We start from the raw sequence: 23,446 nt of genomic DNA, 5'->3' as shown, positions 1-23,446 counted from the left end.
ATGTTTGGTAAATAATTGTAATCAATTCTTAACAATGATCTTCACTGTAGACAAACAGTAACATTATTTATCACCAAACTAAGATGTTTTAATGATTGATACTATAGAATATAATATAATATAAGTAATGTATAATCACATTTACCTGTAACCCAGAAGAGGATGTCTTCATCTCCCTCTAAAGTAAATGATTGACAGAAATCCTTACTGTAGTGATATCTACATACTTTATGCTGTTTTATTGTCGTAGGTAGGGATACAGTCATGGGAGAAAATCTTTACCAACACCTTTTTATTTTTTAATTAAACCTATAAAGTTTAATTATTAATTTTATTAGAAATTAATTATACTGACATTAAATTCTGACTTATTTATATAATGATTAGTGTAGGATCGAAGCATACTTTACCTTAATAGTTTGTTATATTTGTGTTCTGGACAGGTTTGCGTATTTCATGTTCTTAACTGGTGATTATTTTATTTAAATTCAATGTAATTCAATTTAAATAAATTGAACATTTTCCAAGAATTGTTAACAGTGGAAACCCCAAAGCAGCTTTACAAAAATCTGTACGTATAGTTCCTTTCAATATAGCTCACTAATGAGGAAGCCACATGTGAAAGTGACAAGGAAACTTTTTTCAAGTCAACATGAGGAAGAAACTTCGAGAGGAACCAGGCGCAATATTCAACCAGCAGGTTGTGTGATTATGAGTCATTACTCTTTCACAACTGTATGCTATGGAGCCAAACAATACTGATTATAAGAAAATGATCTTCAGTATGAGTATCAGGGTATAATTTAAGTTTATCAGGGTTTGGGATTTTAAGTTTATCAAAGTCTGTAGTACAATCAATCTAAATAATCCTCTAAAATACTAAGAATTTTTAATAAAATGATAATTTAAGTACTTGAGTATACAAAGAGGTGTGTCTTTACTTGTTAATTGAAGATAGGCAGTGACTCAGCTGTTTGGACATCTGGTGGAGGTTCATTTCACTGGCTAGGTGCCAGACAAAAGAGGGAAAATTGATCAGAGCCTCTGCACAAGCATTGGGCATTGCTAATACAATAACTTGCCCTGATAAGGGTTTATGAAGAAAAAACCCAAAACAACTAACAACCTCCACAAGATATTTTGAGAGCTAAAAACCTTAAGCCACACAACAAAAAACACCCCACCAATCGGCAGCAAGAATCAGAAGGTCAGATTGTAATTTGCAAATATTCAGGAGTCAATATTGACTTCTACAGAAATTATATTAAGGCCAAAGAGTAGAGAAAGAAAAGACCTGCTCATCAATCAAGCAGAGTGGAGATAATTTCACGATTCATTGGACAAGGCTACTTATTTTCAACTCTGCCCAATAAAAAATGGCAGTACAATTTAGGTGTGATAAACCCATTCTCTTTATTGTTGACCACCTTCTTGATGAGAGTGGGTTAATGTTTTCTAGGATTTTAAATGATTTTCACTTTATTTTAATTACTGGTGATATTCGTATCTACGTCCATGTGCCAAAAGATCATATGATTGTTAAGTTTGTTAGATGGCTTAACTACTTTGATATTATGCAATGTGTGTCTGGTCCCTCCCATGAGCATAGCCTAGACTTGATCTTTTTTTTTTTTTCATGGCTATAAGGTGATCATAGGTAATGTTTTGGATCACTTCTTTATGTTAGCATGTACAAGTGGTCAGTGATTAATTGATTAAAAACAACCAAGCACTTATTTCTGATATTGCTGTAGCATTCACAGACATAATAATCATGTTTTCACATCCTTTATTAGGTGATTAGTCTTTTGGAGGTGCTTAACTTCAGGGTTACTAAATGTATTAAGTGAAAGTGACGTGACATACAGTACAGCTAGGTATGGTGACCCATACTCAGAATTCGTTCTCTGCATTTAACCCATTCAACATGCACACACTCAGTGAACACACCCAGTGAACACACCCAGTGAACACACACACCATGAACACACACCCGGAGCAGTGGGCAGCCATTTATGCTGCGGCACCCGGGGAGCAGTTGGGGGGTTCGGTGCCTTGCTCAAGGGCACCTCAGTCATGGTATTGCCTCTCTAACTCTCTAACATTAGGCCACGACTTCCCTGCTTCTCCTGCTACATTACATATTGTTCTGCCATGAAAAACAAGATTCTTGTCCCTTGGAGAAATACTTCCTCCATCTTCAAATTAAAATTTAAAAAGAGTGGATTACAATTTTATTAAACTTAGGGGAAATTTAGTAAAACACAAATCTGGCAGTTCATAAACCTTGCTAAGTATAACATGACCACATCATCCCATACAACCAAAATTAGCAATGATGTATTATTGGTTAAAAATATTTTGGGGTTTTGTCAATCAAAAGCTTTATATACCCATGGCACCAAAAACAAAAAACTTTGGTTTCTTATACTTCCCTAAACATGCAGTTATTCCCAAACACAAGTAATATTTAGTTTACTTAGTTTAATGTTCAGTTTGTTTGCCATATACCATAAGATTTAGAATATTTCATCATTTTGGTAACATTGATATTTTTATTCTTTAATTTAATGCAACACTACATAAAATCACAGCATTCATACATTTTTAAGCTTACACTTAGATATGTAATTTTATTCAGACAACATACATGCACTTATTTGGTATACATTATAACAGGGTAAAAAAGGAAATTAAAAATGTTTCCTCTGATAAGCAAGTATAGAATTAAATATAGCAGAGAAGTGTATTTTGTGTTTTATATGCATCAGACATCCAGCCAACCGTTAGTGGGTATGAGTTCTGAGGCTAAGACTAAGTCTGTAGTTCACATTTGCTTTAAAATATCCACTGTCATTCCTGTTTCAAAGACCTTTAAGCCATCTTTAATTAACTATCGACTCACATCATTAGTCATGTATGTCTTTGAGAGACCTTCGTAAAGTCAAAAATCAAAAATTACATCTGCTCCATCAACTTGTCTTCTCTCAATCTCTCATGTCTTTCACACAACACTCAACCATACTGACAGCAACAAGGGGAACTATGTGTGGCCACTGTTTATAGACCACAGCATTTAATACCCCAATACATGAAAATGAAAATACCCCATTCATGAAAACAGGATGAAAAAGTATGTTCTGAGGGACACCTGTGTTTAACGTTAATAAGTTTAAACATATCAGAATTTTAATCTACATTAGCAACTATTAGTTTTCTTATTATATTAACAATTAAGTATGTAATTTTATTCAAGCAATTATTTGGTATACATTATAACAGTGTAAATGTGAAGGAAAAAATATGAGAAATAAAAGAAAAGAAAAATAGGAACAGAACATTAACAGTATGGGATTTTAAGATGACTGGGGGTCTCTTCTCATTTGACATTAACTGTTGGGAGAAAAAATTTAATAATAAATTTAGCTTAAAAAATTAAGAAACTTTACAATATATTTTATAATTGTGTATGATTAATAATTCCAGATAAGAATTATTAAACCAAGCAACCAAGCTTCATTATTTATTCAGCACTGCTACATCTACTGCTACATCTACATCACTGCTACTGCTACATGTAATGTTGTATTCTTCATTGAATTATAAATGACAGTATTAATGTTCATGTAAAATTAAAGGTCAAATGATCTGCACACAAACTTACATGTATATAAGATTGGAGTTTCAAACTGGACCAAAGTATATGGAAGCAGATCTGGGAAGAAAAGAGATATGTATGGTAAAAATATAAAAAATAATTTGAAATTAATTTGTATATGAATTATTTGTTAATGGTATTACTATGGATTAATACATTTAGTATATTAATACACAAAATTTGTAAGCATACACTTTTTGACCAAAGGCATGTGGACACCTGCCCATTAAACCCATATGTGAGTCTTCCCCACACTGTTGCAAAAAAAAGGTGGAAGCACACAATCTTCCCAGATGAATGGAGGTTGTTATTGGGAGACCAAATCCATATTACTGCCAATGGTTTTGAAATCAGATGTTCAATTAGAAAAAAGGGGTGTGCTGGTGTTCACATAACTTTGGCCTACGTGTGTCTAGCAACTGATTTTGTGAAATAATCACCATTGTGTATAGTTTCTTCAGAAACATCATACAGATTATCTTGTACAACTGTGTGAAAAAGAGGAATCATTAGCATTGGAATTCATACATATTCAGCTGACAAGAAAAACACATTAACTCCTTAAAATTCTATTAGGCTATAGATCACCTTATACTGTACAATCCACCTACTCTGATATGCCTACCTCTCTGATGAAAATGATGAAATTGTGTACATTTTAACATGACCAAAAGGGTTTGACTAGCCATCTTACTAAGTGACACGTGAAAAAGATATGAAATAAAATAAATTTTAATTTTATATATGTATATATAACTATATATAACTATATATAAGCTAACTAGTGGTCCCAGTTGTCTGACAGCTATAAGTGTTGAAGGTGTGCTGTATAGCTAGTCAACAACCTACATATAACTTGACCATAACTTGACTCGATACATGAAATTGTATTAATCAATTGGTTGTGGCTAAATGAGAAATCTCTGTGGAAGCGCCCAACTGTACAATCTGGTTTGTAGATTATATGACTCCCTTTGTCCTTATATACATATTTGTGTGTTTACATATAACCATATTAAATATATTTTTATACATTAAACTAAATGGAAAGGGTTTATCCAATAAAAAATATATTGTACTTATTGTAAATAATTTAAAAATAAAAACACAAACAATAATATAGTATTTTCATTGTGTAATATTTATTTTTAAATTTTATTTAAAAAAATTATATTATCACAATATTTTTGATTTTGGGCTACAGCTAGTCCTAAGTTCTAGTCAAAATTTGCATTCCTATCACTGATTTCCATTTGGTTGTATTGATGTTAAAATGTAGGGACTTTCAATGCACTTGAGCAAAGAAAGTAAGTTTCTGCTGCATCCCTTGATGGTTGGGTTTAACTGTTGTGAGGGCCAGATATTAGTGACAATATCAACTTTTTAAATTTCTCTGTTCTAAATAGAGTTAAAATTATTCTTATTAACAAGGATTATTTGTCACTGGACAAATAAAAAATGCTCAATTCTGTCTAGACTCTGGATAATTAATGCACAGAAGCAGATGCAAACGATAGAGCAGGTTTTATTAAAGATAATAGCAAACTAATTTGTAAAAATATCAAAATTTAAGGCACCTTAAATATCCCCTATATATTATATTATTACCAAGCAATAGAACAGCAACAACATATAGTCAGTAAGGAAAAATGTACCTTTGTGTGTATTTTTCATTTTCTTTTTTCTGAAAAAGATGTACACCAGGACCAGCATGGCCACAAAGAGAGTAACAGCGGTTACTGAGGCTATCATTATCACTGTGGCATTCGTAGTGACTACTGTAACACTGCTGTCATTTGTTTGCTCCTGTGGGCCTTGTGTTGCATGCAAATCTCCTCCAGCTGCAAGTATGATAAATGCCAACATTAATTTTCTTCAAGACATTTCTGTTTTCTGAGTGAACAGTGACTGTTGAGATAAAGAAGTGGGGCATTGCATAGAAACAATGATTTAAAGCAAAATTGAAAATGTAAATTCTTCATGTAAGATTTACAACATTTTATTGAAGTCTTCATGTATTCATAAGTGGACACTATACACTTTCATTCATTCATTCATTTTCTACCGCTTATCCGAACTACCTCAGGTCATGGGGAGCCTGTGCCTATCTCAGGTGTCATCAGGCATCAAGGCAGGATACACCCTGGACGGAGTGCCAACCCATCGCAGGGCACACACACTCATTCACTCACACACTCACGCCCTACGGACAATTTTCCAGAGATGCCAATCAACCTACCATGCATGTCTTTGGACCGGGGAAAGAAACACTATACACTTAAGGCTGGAAAATTGCTTTTATAAAGATAACCCGTAATATTCTATACAATTGTATATTAATGTCTATAGACATAATTTCAAGACACAAACTACATCAATGTTTACAATGTTTTCTTTATTCAGAGTTGGCCTACTTACACTAATTCATATGTGTGTCTGAAATAAGATATTTCAATGGGCCAGCTAAAGATAAGCCTAAATAAATCTGGGGATGATGAGCAGATACGTTTGGTTTTTTGTCAACTGTCAACTACAATATGGGGGTGCTGCACTGTTACTGCACTTGCCTCGCATCTCTAGGATTAGGGGTTTAATTCCTAATTCTGCCCTGTGTCCAAATTCTACGCTATATTATTATTTTTGTGTTCCATATGCATTCAACCAATGGTTTGTTTGTTTCTGAGGCTGAGACTAAATCTGTAGGCCCCACTTGCTTTAAATTATCCACTATCATACCTGTGCCAAAGAACAATAAGCAATCTTGCTTAAGTAACTACTGTCTTGTGTTCCTCACATCGTTATTTATGAATGTCTTTGAGAGAAACATTAATTTAAATGTAATAAAATTCTAAAATTAAAAATCAGAACAGAACAAGTATCAAGAAGCTTTTTTTTTGTGTGAGGTTACTGTTTTTAGACAGCTCAGCATTTAATACCCCATTACATGTAAATGAAAATACCCCGTTTATGAAAACAGGATGAAAAAAATCTGTTATAAAAGATATGTTCTGAGGGACACCTGTGTTTAATGTTAATAAGTTTAAACATCTCAGCTCTATAATAGTGATTCTGACACTCCTCCAATATACAATTCAATTAGTTTTCCTATTATATTAACTGACATTGAGATCAGAGATCTGACATTGAGATCAAGAGATCATTAGATCTCATGTGATCTCTAAACAATATTAAATAAATCTGGAAAAATATTATAAAATAAATAAATAATGTGTGCATATATATGTACAGTATATGCCAAAACTGTTCATGTCTTACCTTTAATTGTAGAGTAAATTGTAATCCGATTAGTAGAGGTGTTTTCTAAAGAAAAAGGCAAAAGAAATTAGATAACAGACATGTGAAGTACGGTACATGGTACACTAAGTGTGCACATAGGTGAGTCAAATGAAAAGCTTTATCACAAAAGCGCTACACTCAATGTAAGAGTTCTAGTACTTAAATAGTATCTAAAAATACTCTAGAGATAATTTAGAGTTATTAAAAGATGACTGGTGGGGGGAAAAAATCATCCAGCAACCAACACTTCTATGAATAGAAATGTCTTGTTGATGCAAGAGGTCAACCTAAAATGGCGAGACTGTGTCAAGCTGACAGAAAGGCTACAGTAAGGAAGATAATCAATTTGTACAATCATGGTGAGCAGAAAAGCACATCAGATTGAAAAATATGCCAAATGTCAAGGGCAGATAAGCTACAACATCAGAAAACCACACCTATTGGTTCCACTTCTGTTAGCAAAGAACAAAAATCCGCTGTGGTCACGGCTCATCAAAACTATACAACTTTAACCTGAAGGAAAAAAAATGCAACCTGGTTGAATGAATCGCAATTTCTGATGACAGACAGATGGTAGGGTCAGAATTTAATGCCACAACATTAATCCAAAGCTTTGTGAGTGTATGTCACATTTTTAGGGTTTTCATTTGACTCACCATTGTAGCTCTAATGTTAAACATAAATGTAGTAAAATTTTAGAGCATGTGGAAGGCAATAACTAAAACTTAAGCAACTGAAGTATGTGGTGATATCTGCACTAAAACAAAACCTTTTGGAACAAACCTTTAACAGTAAGCCTAAATTTATAACATGAAGTGGAAAGTGCACACCAGAACCACTGAGAATCTGTGGACGACATATGACTAATAGTCAGTGATCCATCCTCCATTGTTTTTGTTCTCTCACATAGTGGTTTCTGGGCTCCTCTGAAAGTGCAACTTGTAGGACAACGAGTTATAGGAATAGTCACATCTGCTTCAACAGTCCCCCAGATTAACTGTGAGGAACCAAGATGTGATCTGTCCACAGGGCACTGAAGAATAAAAGTCTCATTCAGAAATCTTTCAACTGGGTCCATGGTTATGCATTCTAAAAAAAAAAGAAAAAGAGATGAGGAAATTTGTGTTGGTTAAATAATCAAATGTATAGGTTTCATCACAAGGAATGTTTAAAAAAATAATAAAAAAAAAGGCATAATAGTGGCTATACTTCCTGAGGATGCTTAGAAAAAACACCTGTATGGATGTGGTAGCCTAGTGTTTCCGGTGTTGCACTATGAATCCCAGGTCCACTAAGCTGCCACTGCTGGGCCCCTGAGCAGACCCCTAACCACTCAATTGTATAAACTGAAATGAATTGTAAGTCACTCTGGATCAGGGTGTCTGCTAAATGCCAGAAATGTAAATGTAAGCTGATGGAGGCCTTTTCCTATACACCAATAAAAGTGTGCGGGCATACTGCATTTCAGTGAGATACTCTGGTTAAACGGCAGCAAGAGAGTCCTCCAACGGATATTAACATAGCCCAAAAAATTACTGACTGCTCACTGTCTTCCTTTCACAACCTCAGTATGGCCAAAAACATCAGGACACTATCTGCTTGATCTCCTGCCCTCTGGCAAGTGATTAAGGTCCTTAAATGCAAGCACTACTCATCTACAGAACAGTTTCTTTCCAAATGCTATCAGAACAAAAAAATCACACATGCTTTAATGCAGAATACCAGACCTGCAATGACTTGTTACTCAACTAACTTATTACTGCAGTCACTTTTCTCTGTGTTCAACCCGTTACCTGTTTTTATCCTTAGACATGCACTAATATTATATATCAGATGTGTAAAATCACTTACTATTCAATTAATTATTGTCACTTATTACTGAAATCATTTAATTCCTTCACAGTCTGTTTAGAAAATAAACATGGACTGTACAAAATCTGCAGTGTTTCATAGATGAGTACTTATACTCCAAACCATTGCACTCTCTGTAAATTGGTTTGTCATATTCTTCCTTATATGTCTCTTATTTAAAGGTAGGGTCTCCGATTTTTGAAAGCCAATGTTGACATATAAAATCACCAAAACAAACACGCCCCTAACCCAAATGGGTCCCACCCTTGTATTAATAGCTCCGCCCACACATACATACGTAACCCAGGCAACTAATGGAAAGAAATGTGTCTTTATCATAGCTGAAGGGAAGAACAATACGATTGCAGATAAACAAACAAGCAAAAATGACACACAAGCATAATCTTGTAAAGGACAAAGGCATATATTAGTTCTGTGTAACAAAGCAAAGCCAACGTTACTCACCTATCGAGAAGGAAAGAAGCGCCTCGGCGTCTTAAGTAAAGTTGGCCGCATAGTCACAGATTGGAGTTTCCCAAGTCAATAACTCCTGAGCTAAACGCTGTTACTACACAAAACGTGGTTGTAGCTGCCTCTCTACATTACTACGATAGAAAAGAGGTGTTATTTGTGTAGTAACAGCGTTTAGCTCAGGAGTTATTGACTCGGGAAACTCCAACCTGTGAATATGTGGCCAACTTCCTGCTCCTTCAGTTCTCTCCAGCGCTGGAAAGCTGAACCTATATTAACACGTCCTACTTCTTGCCTTATCGTAAGCCTTTCTTCGCTTTCTTTCTTTGTTTTTATCCTCCATGTCAATGTTAAAACCACTTTCTGCTAATGTCACACATGCGCACTAAACACTCTCCCCGCCCATATTGACAAGACCCGCCCCTTTCTGCTCATTGGCTACACGTTTGTTTCGATTTTTGTTTAGTTTTCGGCCCGAAGTTCTGAAGCATTTCTCAAAAATCGGAGACCCTGCCTTTAACACTGGCATTAGCAGATCTTCAAATTTGTAGAGCTACAGTATAATAATCGTAATCACTTGTGCTTCCTAACTGGAGAGTTTTATATCACTGACGTTTAACTCACTTGAGGTTATAGTGTAATGATCAAATGTTCCCTTAATTTTTTTAAGCCGTTATTAGTTATCAAAAACTGGGACTGAAAAAAGGGGATTACAGTGTGAGTCCAGAAGGAAAGGGAGGAAATGTCTCTGCACCACAATGAGCTTGTTTCCCATGCAAAAAAAAGTATGAAAGAATTTTCATTCATTCATTCATTCATTCATACATTTTTTACCTCTTATCCAAACTTCTCGGGTCACGGGGAGCCTGTGCCTCAGGCGTCATCGGGCATCAAGGCAGGATACACCCTGGATGGAGTGCCAACCCATCGCATGGCACACACACTCTCATTTACTCACGCAATCACACACTACGGACAATTTTCCAGAGATGCCAATCAACCTACCATGCATGTCTTTGGACCGGGGGAGGAAACCGGAGTACCCGGAGGAAACCCCTGAGGCACGGGGAGAACATGCAAACTCCACACATACAAGGCAGAGGCGGGAATCGAACCCCTAACCCTGGAGGTGTGAGGCGAATGTTCTAACCACTAAGCCTCCGTGCCCCCCTATGAAAGAATATTTTTGAGAAAAATCTTCCTTTTCTAATGCCTGAACTTTCTGGGCATGTTTTGGAATTTAGCTGAATATTTGCTAAGATTTAGTTCTCCTAAATAATTTTGTATTGTCAGTTAAAAAAAACATCTATAATATAGCATAAAGGGCACCATACCATTAATTTCATGAATTTGCAGATTTATGTAAAGCTGTTTTGTGACAGTGTCCATTGTAAAAAGTATTAGATGAATACAAATGAAAAGAATTGGAAGATAAATTTCCGTTATTATGTTTAAAATCAGCTATTTAAATGTAGACACTGCTTTCAGCAGGTATCTGCAGAAATTATACTGCAAAATCAGCATTTTCCCAGATTAATGTCTCTCATACAGTTAATTATAAAAAGATTTTGTAAATTCAGAATCATGACTTGTTTTTGAAAAAATATATCATTGTTATCATGCTGCTTTACCTTTAATATGAGTCTGAAGTTGAGGCTCCTCTGAAAAGATACAGGGCATCATAAAATAAAACTAAACTTATATTCATATACACATTATTATTATTATTATTATTATTATTATTATTATTATTATTATTATTATTATTAACATCATTAACATATCATTAATCATAAACAAACCTTTTACTGCAATCTTCACATGAGAACAGTAAGAATCGGTTCTGTTTTGCACTGTACATTGATACCAAACCGCATCTGTGATTCCCACAGGACTAATAATCAGTGAACTAGTCCCTTTTTGTAAATCTTTTACTTCTCTCATTTTACATAGGGGTTGCTGAGTTCTGTTGTTGCTGTCTTCTATGGAGCAGGAAGAGGAGCAGGTGCTTACGAAACCAACTCTTTCTGCTCTTTCACCTTGAAGAACTTCCCAAATAACCTGTGTGCCTTCAGGCAATGTGGTTAAAGGGCATGTAAGTGTCGCTACCGAATTCACCACGGCCTCAACAATTGGCAGAACATCACATTCTGGGTACAAGAAAGAGGAGACAGAGGCAGCAGGTGAAATTAATAGCAGCTGAACATTCAATCAAATTCTGATAAACTGAAACTGAAAAAATAGCATTTGTGACTAGATCCTATTCCATAATTCTTGTTCTACAAATTAGGAAACTTACAAGAAAACACTGTCACATATCTGTGAAATATTTTCTCAATATTTTTTCCTTGAGTATTTTTCTAGCACAAACACAAGTCAATAAAAATAACTTCTAAAATCTACCACTGAGAGTGACAAATGCAATTTATTTATTTATTTGTTTGTTTGTTTGTTTGTTTGCGAAATGCATATGTACGAGTTTCTTAAGTGATGACCTACGATTTGTGCACCTGCAGTGAAAAATGTGGGAATGTGTAACTGTTTGCAACTCCTAAAACATTTTAGTCTGTAAAATTTTAATTTACCATAAAATTGTGTGACTACAAATTTTACCGTTACTGTTTAGACACAATACATTCATACTGCTCTAAAGATGTAGTTAACAGGATATGAGAAAGAGAAGCAGAAAGCCAAGTTCAAGAGTTAAAATAAACAGAAAAAAGAAGTGCTTAGGGAATACTTTCAAAACAGCATGTTGTGTTATGGGTCAAGGTTTATAAGTTTGTTAGTCACATTATATTTGCATTATATATAGTCCTTTAAGTTAAAAAAATGTTTTATTAATTATAATAAAACATCTAACTTTAAAGTAAATAATCATATGCATGATATGATACAGTATGCAACTACTGTATTCTCCACTGAAACCATATCAGTGTTTCTGTTTCTTTGAACTGTATTTAGTCTTGCTGAGTTTTCCTTGATCACAGATTTAAAAAAAAAAGAAAAGAAAAGCACAACGGTATTACATTAAGTTTCTTAACTCCTGGCCCCAGCAGCTTGTGCAGCTTAATTTATATTTTCCATAACTATAATCAGGTTTTGCATCCAACAAAATTAATGTCTGTATATTAAACAAATACCCAGTTCAATAAATTAAAAAACAAGTCAGACTCACTTTTTCTTTCTGCTGTGGCCACCATCAGAAGGAAAATTAAGTGGTAAGACTCAAACCGGCACCATGCCATCATTCAGATTGAGACGATGTTCTCTGTAGTGAGTAAGCCTTCCTCACCGTGTCCTTAGTTCTGTTTTATTTTCTGATTGTATGAAAGAGGAAATGCTAAATCAACGTTGAAAAAAAAAAACTTTAAGTCTAGTTTGTAATTAGACTTGAGGCAAAGTGAAGATGATTTACAGAACTACATGCTTTAAGACTTGTTCTATAATCATCATTTTGTCATTATTTGAAAAATAAATCTTCCAAAATTTCAAAACTGGCTCAATAATTATATTTATTATAATATATTATATTATGAATAAAATGTTTAGCTCATTTAAACAGAGGAAAATAACAACAACAACAACAACAACAACAACAACAATAATAATAATAATAATAATAATAATAATAATAATAATAATAATAATAATAATAATAATAATGTTATTGTAAACTCCTGTTTTTGGGGTACTCATATGCATCATCGACTTAATTTTATTTCACAGTGATATAAAAGTAGACATTCAGGACTTTAACAATACTAAAGAATTGCTAAATAATATATCTATAGATGGTGGAAAAGGCTGACATTAACCTCGTGTAACAAAAAATCTTATATTTCTTTTTGAAAATATATTTTCGTATAATATACATAATACATTTAAAAATAGTGATGGTGACAAAGTTTATCAACAAGATGCACACTAGTGACATCTTGTGGTCAAAAGGATGAAACGCAACCTTTGCGTCTCAGAGGACATACTATAAGCGTTTTTTAATTGTTTCATGCAATAAACCACTAAATACTCTGAAAACCATAAAGACAATCAAAATAAATAGTTTTTAATGTGCCATGTGTCAGTGTAGTGCCATGAATTGATTCATTTTATCAAGATGCAAATTTATTCACTGAAGGTTTGTTTTAGTCCTAAACCTATAAGTTCCTAGGCAAAGCTTATGTAGGCATCTATATGATCAAATTAAATAAAGATTATTGTGAAATGGTCAGTTATAGTGCTTCTGACCTGGAAAGTTGCCATTTTATTATTATGCAGAACAAAAGGAATGCTTAATGATATTTTGCCTTTAAAAATATTCTCTCACTAAGGACTGAAGTGGCAGGAGTACAAAAAGATTTAAAGGCAGGACGAAGATGTGGATATCATTTTGCACAGCCAAGAAATGCAGGGGACCTTCAGTGCATGAAATATTTTGATTCATTTTTCATCTGACTGTCTAGTAGATACCACAGACATATACTTTAATAAGCTCAATAGACTTTAGTTTCTCTGCAATATATGCTTGATCTATACCAAATATAATAATAATAATAAAATACACACAGTACCACAAACAGTACCTGAGGGGATTTGAAAGGATGTGGTTGTTATGTTTTGGACTGTCTCAGCAGTGATTGCAGTATATTCTTCTATGAGGTGTCTTAAAGAATTCTGTGCATTTGACTGAATGAAGAAGCCTACCGTTTTAAAATGTGGATCAAGTACAGTTGCCAGGGTCAGAACACAAAAGGTCTCATGCATAGACACAGGAAGTTGTTGCACATTTGCAAAGCTCTTTAGTCATCTGTCTGTAAGGGCTTTAAGAGGTGATTGCATGACTCAAGATTCATTTACGATTCATTTATGAGGAATCACCTCTCTGTTCCACTGTCCCTGTTCCAATAAATTTGTTCACACACAATTAATCTGAAACTGCTGGCTTTGTTTTCATTCCTAGTCTCACTGTCCTAGCTACTGTATTGGTATAATCTTTGTAAGCCAAAGGTGGAAAAATTCCCCATAAAATTAAAGTAGCTGCAGGCCTGGCAGAACATCACTAGGGAACAATCTCTAGTGAAAATGTACAAAGTATTTAAAATGTCACTTTATTTTAAAATTATTTTAGTTTGATCAATTGCATTTGTTCTCTTAAAAAGAAGGAGAGGTGCTGCAATTTCTCCATTGCTCATAAATACTAACTGAAGCTGAAAATTTGACCTCACTTTGACCTCATTTTAACTCTAATATACTGTGGTACACAGTTAAAAGAACAATATCTACTCTATGTTCTTGTTCAAATATGTATGGCCCTTACTGCATGTGAACTGTGCATATGATGATAAGCAGTAAAACAACTTCATAAATAACTGGGCAGTGAATTAAACAATTTTCTTCTTCTACTTTTGGCTTTTCCCTTTATGGGTCACCACAGCAAATCATCTGTTTCCACCTCACCATATCCTCTACTCTCTCACCAATTAACTTCATCTCCTCTTTGGCCTTCCTCTTGACCTCTTACCTGGCAGTTCCATCTCCAACATCCTTCTACCAATATAACCATCTCCCTCCTCTGTGCATGTCCAAACCATCTCAATCTATCCTCTCTGACCTTGTCCCCAAAACAGCCAACCTGAGCTGTCCCTCTGATGTGCTCATTCCTAATCCTGTCCATCCTCATAATAACTCAAAATAACTCCTGCACCTTCTTGACCTCAGCCCCCTGTAACCTCACTGTTCTACTTCCCTCCCTCTTGTTCAATCACATGCATTCTGTCTGACTACAACTGACTTTCATTCCTCTTCTTTCCAGAGCAGACCTCCACCTTTCCAGGTGTTCCTCCACCTGCATTCTACTCTCACTACAGATCACAACGTCATCTGAAAACACCATTATCCACTAAGATTCCTGTCTGACTTCATCTGTCAACCTGTCCATCACCATAGCAAACAAGAAGGGACTCAAAACTGATCCCTGATGCAACCCCACCTCCACCTTGAACTCCTCTGTCTGACCTACAGCACATCCCACTACAGTCATACTCCTCTCAGACATTTACAGAACTACTCTGACATACTCCTGCCATCATCATACAGTACCATATCTCCTCCTCTCTCTGCACCATCATACGCTTTCTCTAAATCCACGAGGACCACATTACACTTGTTCTTAATGATCGGAGAGAATTAAACATCATAATGCTACAGTATGTGAAACTAATGCCGATTTTGTACAATGTACCTAATAGATACATAACTGTTTCAAGTGTATTTAAAATCCACTGTCTCAATTTTGGGTCTAAGAGCATGCAGTCTGTACACATTCATTCATGTGTCTTTCCCAGCACCTGTTACTTAGTTAGGAGTGACAAGCCTACTCATGGGAAGAGCGCTATCTAATGTCCTGCAAGGGTCATGTACTCCTCAAAGTTGAAATTAAACCTTTCCAATTATTAGTGATAATAATAATAATTTGTTGTATATATAGTTGGATATGAATGTGATTTGTAACTGCCAAAGGTGTTTAAACTATTTAACGTGGAAAGTAAATGTGATATTCTGGGGGGAAAAAACTCAAGACTCAAAACTATGGGAATAGTTTTTTTAATCAGAATATATTACATATCATTAAGTGTGCATCATTGCCATTTACATAACAACAGTATACTTGTTTTAAAAAATGGACTAAGAACCTGTAAAATGTCATTTTCTGATTCAGAGAAAAAGGCCCCCAAATAGCTTGAAGTCAGGCACAACCACATATGTTTAAACAGAACCTCTATACAACTAGATTTATCGAACAGTTTTGCAACATAGAATATAATTAAACAGAATGATGCATAAGACAAAACTATATGTAAATGAAGAGTGTCCATTGTCATCCATTTAAATTCAGTTTTGCCTTCTATGTAAATATAGGAAAACAATTTGCTCGTATTCAGACATCTGAAATAAAAATCTGAATAAACCTTAGAGAATACTGACATGTGACCTTAGACCATCAGTGGCTGTTGATGCAAAAGTCACTGTTAAAATAAACACTCAATACTTTTGTACATGTATATATAAATAATTCAATATATGTAAAAAAGAGGACTTTAAATATTCTCAGTTAAACCCAATACCAAGCGCCTTGTTCTTCACCATGTTGAATTTACAGATGAAGACTTGGATGTAGGCAGGGTCTGCACGATAATGATAAGTTTTGGTGATACTTGGCGATGGTTCTGCGGACATGACGACCAGTGGCTGGAAGAGTGAAGAAGGGGAGAAGTATTGCGAAACGGCCATTACATAGTCCATTAACCAACGGTACTGCTGCTCAGATAAACGCTCACGAACACCATCACCCTGAGAGATAGAAAGTAAAAAATACTGAAAATGTATCATTTATGTGGCAGCCAGAAAGCAAACAAAAAAAAACAACCAAGAGAAAGTGTTTACCTCACTGTTGCTGGTAACTCGATGCTGCTGCAGAGTAAGTGTGAGTTTTTCAGGTGTGTGTGTATCCTGTTGACACTGTACCTCAGTAATAGGAAAGGCCTGTTGTTGTGTGTCTTCACACACACTCACAATAAAGAGCACCTCCCCACTTAGGAGCAAGCAGCCTGCATGCTCCTGCCCTGAACTGCTCATCATGCATACACACAGTGCCATGTGTACTTCCTGATGGCCCACAGACTGCATCATCTTCCTATAACAACACATGCACACACAAAGTAAATGCAGCAAATGAATATACAGAAAGTACATACACAAACACAAGGATGTTAGCAGGATTATTCATCCTGTATTTCTGGTGAAAGTCTTAACCCAAGTAGTACAAAAAATCATTTTGTACAGAATAACTACAATGTTTAGTATTAAAAACAACTACAAACTAAATATAAGGAATATTCTTCTGCAATTATCTTCCCAAAATATCAAATAAAGTCCAAATAACAAATCCAGCCATCAAACATCCGAACTGAATGGAGAACATAAAACACAGTTGCCAGTATACTAGCTACACCAACTACAATGCTGTATTCATATTGTCCTTATACTGTATGTGCGCATACATATGCAACTTATAACTAGTTACAGAATTACCCCACAGTTTCCTTTTCTTGTGTCCGAGAGAGATGCAAATAGGGTCACAAGGATTTTTACATTTATTTACAGTTATGTGAAAAAGAAAATAGTTCTCAGTCCTATGCTTTTTTTGTACCTAAATAACAATTGTGTGGATCCCACAACTTCTATAAAGAAATGAATAACCTCAGATGACAAAAAAGGTCTACAGTCGCCCTTATCTGGTGCAACTTACACATGCATCTTATTCATAACATACTGTTAAAGGTTAAGGATCTTAAGGATTCAGAGCTGGCTTCACAGTGGTCCTGATTTCAATATGTAGTCATTTGTATATACACCCCACAATTACAGCATTATCAGGATAATGACCCCAAATATATTCCCAAATTAACACAGAAGTTCAAACCAGAAGTTTTCATGTATTCTGCATGGACAAGTGGTCCAAATCAAAAACTTGAATGAATGCTAGTCACTATTAGCTGGAGTCTAAGAACAACAGAGGAGAATCACTTCATATCTGGTTCTGTCAGATTGATGTTATTATAGTAAACGTACATAAATTAATAGTTTTTGTATAATAAAGCTGAAATGGTACAATTTCCAACATATATGAAAAATTACTTCCAAAGGTGGAAATGTGCTGTTTTATCTGACTGCCGTCAACCTTACTTTTTGACTTCTCTAAAATGAACAAAAGATTATAAACTAAGACAGATCTTTCCAAACTAGATGTTAATTCTCAAGAGTCATAATCAGAATTGTAGCCTTTATTTCATATTTAAATATTTTTTGAGTGTTTCCTGTTACTCTTTGTTTAAACTCACTTTTTTGACTTTGAAGTATGATTCAAAGACGATCTGTTCCAAAACTTTAGCTCACCTACAACTAAGTGGATTGCCACCAATCTTCCCACAAGCCATCAGATTCCTCAATAACTGAACTGTACAGAGCACACACTTTTTTGTCTTTTGTCCTGCACTGTCTTGTTTATCTTGTCCTGCATTGTTTGTTATGTATATAGGATTAACGTTATTAACGTCCTGGAGAAACCTTGTCTCATTTCACTGTGTACTGCAACAGCTATATATTTTAAATAAATGACAATAAAAGCTTCTTGACTTGACAATGGCTACATGTTTTAAGTTGAAAAAAAGTCTTCTGAAATTGTGAAAATCTACTGTCTCGTTCATCTTTTGAACTGAATATCTATTCATTCCAATACTTCTGGAGGGAACTGTCATTAAAATGTGATCAAAATTTATCAAAATAATGATTCGGAATTTAAGCTTTTTTGATTATTTAAATGTGTGTGTGTGTGTGTGTGTGTGTGTGTGTGTGTGTGTGTGTGTGTGTGTGTGTGTGTGTGTGTGTGTGTGTGTGTGTGTGAAAGCATTACCAAACATATTTAAGATGACTGTTGGGTCCTTCAGCTGATTTCAAATCTGTAGGTGAGTACAGCTGCTTTGGCAAGTGCCAGAGCCCGGCACCATGCAGTATACCTGCAGAGACATACACTTTAATAATATGTGGGGACTAAATATGATCATCCACTTTGTTAGTAACACCTGCACATGCATGCAGTTAACTAATCAGACATTTATATGACAACAGCAAAGATAAAAAAAAGAATCTTGCTGATATAGGTGGCAAACGCTTTGACACATTAAACATTAGTATGAAGACAAAGTCTGATCACTCTGACATTGTTCATGGCGTGATTAGTTTTTCATAAAATACCCATGATCCTCACACATACAGAGAGTCTCTAGAGTTTACACAGTACAGTGTGAAAAAAATAAAATCACTCAGCAACAGTTGTCAGAAATGTTTTGTTAAGAGAATTCAGAGGAAGTTGGCCAGATTGGTTCAAGCTGCCAGTAAGGTTATAGTAACTTATTCATAATGTAATACAAAGCATTAGACCTTGTGGTTGATGGGCTATTACATCGGATATTTACATTAGATTCCAATCCTGTCAGCCAAGGAAAGGAATCTGAAAACTCACAATTAGACATTTGAAGATTAGCATGTTACCATGTTAGCTTCAGATCCCTGTTATTGGCTTACAGGAGTGAAATTCAGTGAAATAGATCCACATCAAGGTTCGACGTGCTGTACATTTTTCCTCATTTCTGATGTTTGACATGAACGCTGATTGGATAACTACATAAACGAGTGGGTGTTCCTAGTGACTGGTGAGTATACATTTACTTTTACAAACTTTTACAAAAACAATAATAAATTGTTATAATAAATTTTAGCCCAATATAAATCAAACTGTAGTACATTTATTTACAGCAGAGGTCTGTAACATTCATGAAGTACATAATCGCAAGCTCACGCACCATATCCTGTCTGTGACACAAGCTCAGCAGCACCTCCAATTGGTTTGGTAAAAATACCCACAATGCCTTTTCCCACTCCAGAGATGACACCACGGGCGGTACTGGCTGCCGTGCTATGAGCCTCTATAGACCTTGTAAATGTTTGCATGGGCTGGTCTACGATTCCCGCTATTGCTCCTACAAGCACACAGACAGACATATGTACAGAAATGTAAACAAACATGCTCCCCCACATATTGCCGTGTGGAAGAAGCTAATGTTTAAAATAGTGTTTAAGAGTGCATATGTGATAGAGACTGACCCAGTAAACTGAGTCCCAGGCAGGACAGGCCTTGGCGCAGGCCATGACCCAGAGTCTCTGGGAGTTGCCTCCTCCACTCCTCTTGGCGCGTATAATATTCCTCATCTAAAGACAGTCTGTCCATGTTCCGTGCTAGACTTGTGGCCAAGTTGGTAATGGAAGTCAGAGTGCCTACACAATAACAGATGTATAGAATGGGGGTTTAGAGACATCAACTTCAGCTTGTACTTTTTCTGATAAAGCCTTCTTTGATTAAAGATTTATTTTTATTTTTTTTAAATACTATTAGCAGAAGGTGTGAAAATTAGAAGGCAATGCACATCTCCATGTGGACAAAAGAGAAGTGGAAGTGCTTTTACCTTTCGAGATGTGTTTGACAAATGAGCTGGTTCCACGAGACACACCACTGACAAAGGCACCAGGACCCCGTGTTAGTCCTTCATATGGCAACCTGAAAAAATCTGCCACTCCATTTCCAATACTGCGTACGAGGCTTGCAGGACTGCCCAGGATATCCAAAGAACCCACAACCCAACCTACACAGATGGTGACAACCCAGCACACATATACACACAAGCACACAGTGATCTATACAGTTGGAACAAATCAGGCAGTTTTACTGTATTACCAGCTAGAGATGTGAAAAATAATTAAGCTTGTATGTGTGTGCATATGCACTGTAACAGAATGAGCAACACACCTGCTCTGAAAAGGGCTCCTGCAGCATAGTGTAGTGTTAGTGCATGAATCAATTGACGTGGAGTTGTAAAGAGTGGCCCCCTTTCAAAAACGGAGAAGAAAAGTGGGGTGTGGTCTGAGGCGATGTAGAGCTTCAGAGAAGCATGTATACTGATCAACAGACTGACTGGCTCAACCAACAGCTGCTGTAGATGGACAGGCCGAACAAGGGTCTGCATTGACTGATAAACCTGCTCAGGTATAATGAGACCCGTGTCTCCAGACACTCTCTTGTCACTCACAATGGAAACAGGTATGTAGGTGTGGAATAATGTTTTTAGGTAGTATATAAAGGTGTCCTCCAGATAGACGCGGGCTGGTTGAAGTTTGAAGCTGACCTTCTCTAGGTGGTACCCATTGTTGGACAGTGTGAGGCCCACACACAGGAAACACATCTGGCTTAACTCCTCCACAGCCTCGGGATTTAGGATCAAATCCTTAACACCCACCCACAAATCTGTGTCTGGTAACTGCTCCTGACACAGCAGGACAGGAAAATGAAAACTTGAGCAGCTGTAAAGCTGGTTGTCTACCTGCAAACTGCCACAAAGTATCTTCACATGGTGGCCATGAGAGGTTAGAGTTTCACCCACAGTGGGCTTTGGTAAGGGCAGCAGTACTAAAATCTTAGACATGGTTAAACGCAAGAGCTCCACCGAGCCAGTCGGACTCGTGATGTCATCACAAAGTGCCATGCTAACTTCACTTAGTATCACATGGAAGGACAGCATCTGATTAGACACTCTGTCAGAAAGCAAACAGACAAACAAAAACATGAGAAATGTAAATACAGCATCAACAATTGGTACAAAGCCAATGTGAAAGACAAGGAAACCCACTAACTAAATTTCTACAGAGGAACAAGCCAATCACTGGCTATATTATAAGATGTTTTAGTGCACTTGTCTTTGTGGAACCTGTGTTAAAACTAGTGTGGCTCTGGTTATGCAATTTTTCTTTCTATGAAGCCAAAGTTCGGCTTCTATGAAAATCTAATATTAATATACTTTGTGTTTATTTTGGTTTGAGTGTATTATTTGGATATTATGTTGGTTTGTGTTGTGTACCTTGTGTGTTGGTTGATCACAGCATCATCACAGCTCTCCGGTGCAAGGGTGAGGATACTGGTGCCATTCTGGTAAGCTACAGTAATATATAAACAGCCAAAACCTGGCAAGACTGCAACCTATAGAACACACAACACAAGTTGCCTTAGTATCCTTGTGAGGACCTTCCATAGATACAATAATTCAGGTACAAGATAAGATAATAATACAATGCTATATCTAAATGTAACCCTAAACAGAAAATAAATCAGGAAAAAGACGTAACATGTATGACTGTCATGGAAAGGTGCCTGGGAAAAAGACCCCTTCTCTCCAAATTAATATTGTAGCATGACTTAGGTCAGCAAAATTGCATCTGAACAAACCACAAAAGTTCCTCTAGACTAAAGAGATAAGGTAAAGTTGTTTCATCATGCATAGCACCATGTTTAGTGAAATCAAACCATTTCACCACAAACACATCATTCCATCTATCAAACAGTTTCAGCCATGGGACTTGGAAAACTTAACTGAGTCACTGAGATATTGATGATTTCCACTTTATTAATTTTTTTTGATGATCAAAACAGATTTTAAAGTAAATAACATGGCATCACGCCAGCAACCCACTGACATGGGGCTTCTTCACAGCTCTCACAAGGTCTCTGTAATCCTCTTCTGTTGTTGTCCTTGGACAACCACTTGCCTGACGCCTGTTTGCTCGTACACCGGTGTTTTCATTTTTTTTCTTTTCAGGGCATTCCAAATTGCTGTACTGCCAATGCTTCTACAATTGCTTTGACTGATGCTTTTACAATTGCTATGTCTGATTCTCCCCCTTTTTTAGGTTCAAAATTGCTTGCCTTTCTCCTATAGACAGCTCTCTGGTCTTTGTATAGGATATTATTTATAAACAACAAAGGCTACTAATTGCTTAAGAGCTATTAATTGTTTAAACAAATTAGGACACACCTGGGAAGCAAGAAAAACATCTGGCATGTAATCTAACATTAAATATTTTTAATCAATTGAATTGTGAGGGTTTAAAATAAAGGTGTAAATAAAATCTTATGAGATATATATTTAACTCAAAAACAATTACATAAAATACCTAATTTAAAAAAAATTGAGTACTCTTGTTGAAGCCAGCTGCCTATATTGCTTTCCCAGTAAACATATTATGACCTGTATGTTTTAAACTAAGTGCATCTTACATGACTTTCAAAGTCTCAGAATGATCACGTAGTTGTTTTGTGGATATAGCAACGTGTATGCCCTGATCCTTGATGAAGTGCACCTGTTCCTTAAGACCAAAGATGGATGATAATCAGTGCTACCCGAGTTGACTCTCGAGCACCAAAATCATATAGTGTGCACAAAAGTAAAGCTGTTGCACGGCACTGCAAATTTAAGCAAACATGGTCTCTCAAGACGCCAAGGAAAGTCGTGGCCTAATGGGGAAGTCGTGGCCTAATGGGGAAGTCGTGGCCTAATGGGGAAGTCGGTGGCCTAATGGGGGGAAGTTGTGGCCTAATGGTTAGAGAGTCTCACTCGTAACCCTAAGTTTGCGGGGTGGAGTATCGGGCAAGGCAGCGAACCCCCAACTGCTGCCCGGCGCCGCAGCATAAATGGCTGCCCACTGCTCCAATTGTGTGTTCACAGT

At 36.0% G+C, this 23,446-nt stretch overlaps 2 protein-coding genes across 5 annotated transcripts in view; both read right to left on the bottom strand.

Moving 5' to 3' along the window:
- Nucleotides 1–2,604: 2,604 nt before the first annotated feature.
- On the bottom strand, nt 2,605–12,612 carry LOC113658114. Its single transcript, XM_027170313.2, has 9 exons — nt 12,456–12,612; nt 11,080–11,427; nt 10,909–10,938; nt 7,739–8,044; nt 6,935–6,979; nt 5,314–5,499; nt 4,099–4,146; nt 3,665–3,715; nt 2,605–3,393 (listed from the first exon to the last, which is right to left on the bottom strand). The coding sequence occupies exons 1-9, from the start codon at nt 12,526–12,528 to the stop codon at nt 3,380–3,382; spliced, it is 1,101 nt and encodes a 366-aa protein (XP_027026114.2). The 5' UTR covers nt 12,529–12,612; the 3' UTR covers nt 2,605–3,379.
- Nucleotides 12,613–15,864: 3,252 nt separating this feature from the next.
- The window catches only part of LOC113659627 (vacuolar protein sorting-associated protein 13B), a 92,229-nt gene continuing 84,647 nt past the window's right edge, over nt 15,865–23,446 (bottom strand). For all 4 annotated transcript variants that reach the window (XM_047808431.1, XM_047808430.1, XM_047808432.1 and 1 more), the window contains exons 56-63: nt 21,805–21,923; nt 20,700–21,481; nt 20,359–20,535; nt 20,000–20,170; nt 19,699–19,875; nt 18,750–18,852; nt 16,721–16,970; nt 15,865–16,627 (exon numbers count right to left, since the gene is read on the bottom strand). In XM_047808431.1, coding sequence (XP_047664387.1) covers nt 16,385–16,627; nt 16,721–16,970; nt 18,750–18,852; nt 19,699–19,875; nt 20,000–20,170; nt 20,359–20,535; nt 20,700–21,481; nt 21,805–21,923 — 2,022 coding nt within the window. In that variant the 3' untranslated portion in view covers nt 15,865–16,384. The remainder of the gene's footprint in view (nt 16,628–16,720; nt 16,971–18,749; nt 18,853–19,698; nt 19,876–19,999; nt 20,171–20,358; nt 20,536–20,699; nt 21,482–21,804; nt 21,924–23,446) is intronic.

Source organism: Tachysurus fulvidraco, chromosome 25 (assembly GCF_022655615.1).
Source record: "Tachysurus fulvidraco isolate hzauxx_2018 chromosome 25, HZAU_PFXX_2.0, whole genome shotgun sequence".
Taxonomy (NCBI): domain Eukaryota; kingdom Metazoa; phylum Chordata; class Actinopteri; order Siluriformes; family Bagridae; genus Tachysurus; species Tachysurus fulvidraco.
Note: the sequence above shows the minus strand (reverse complement) of the source record. Positions and strands in the feature narration are given on the sequence as shown.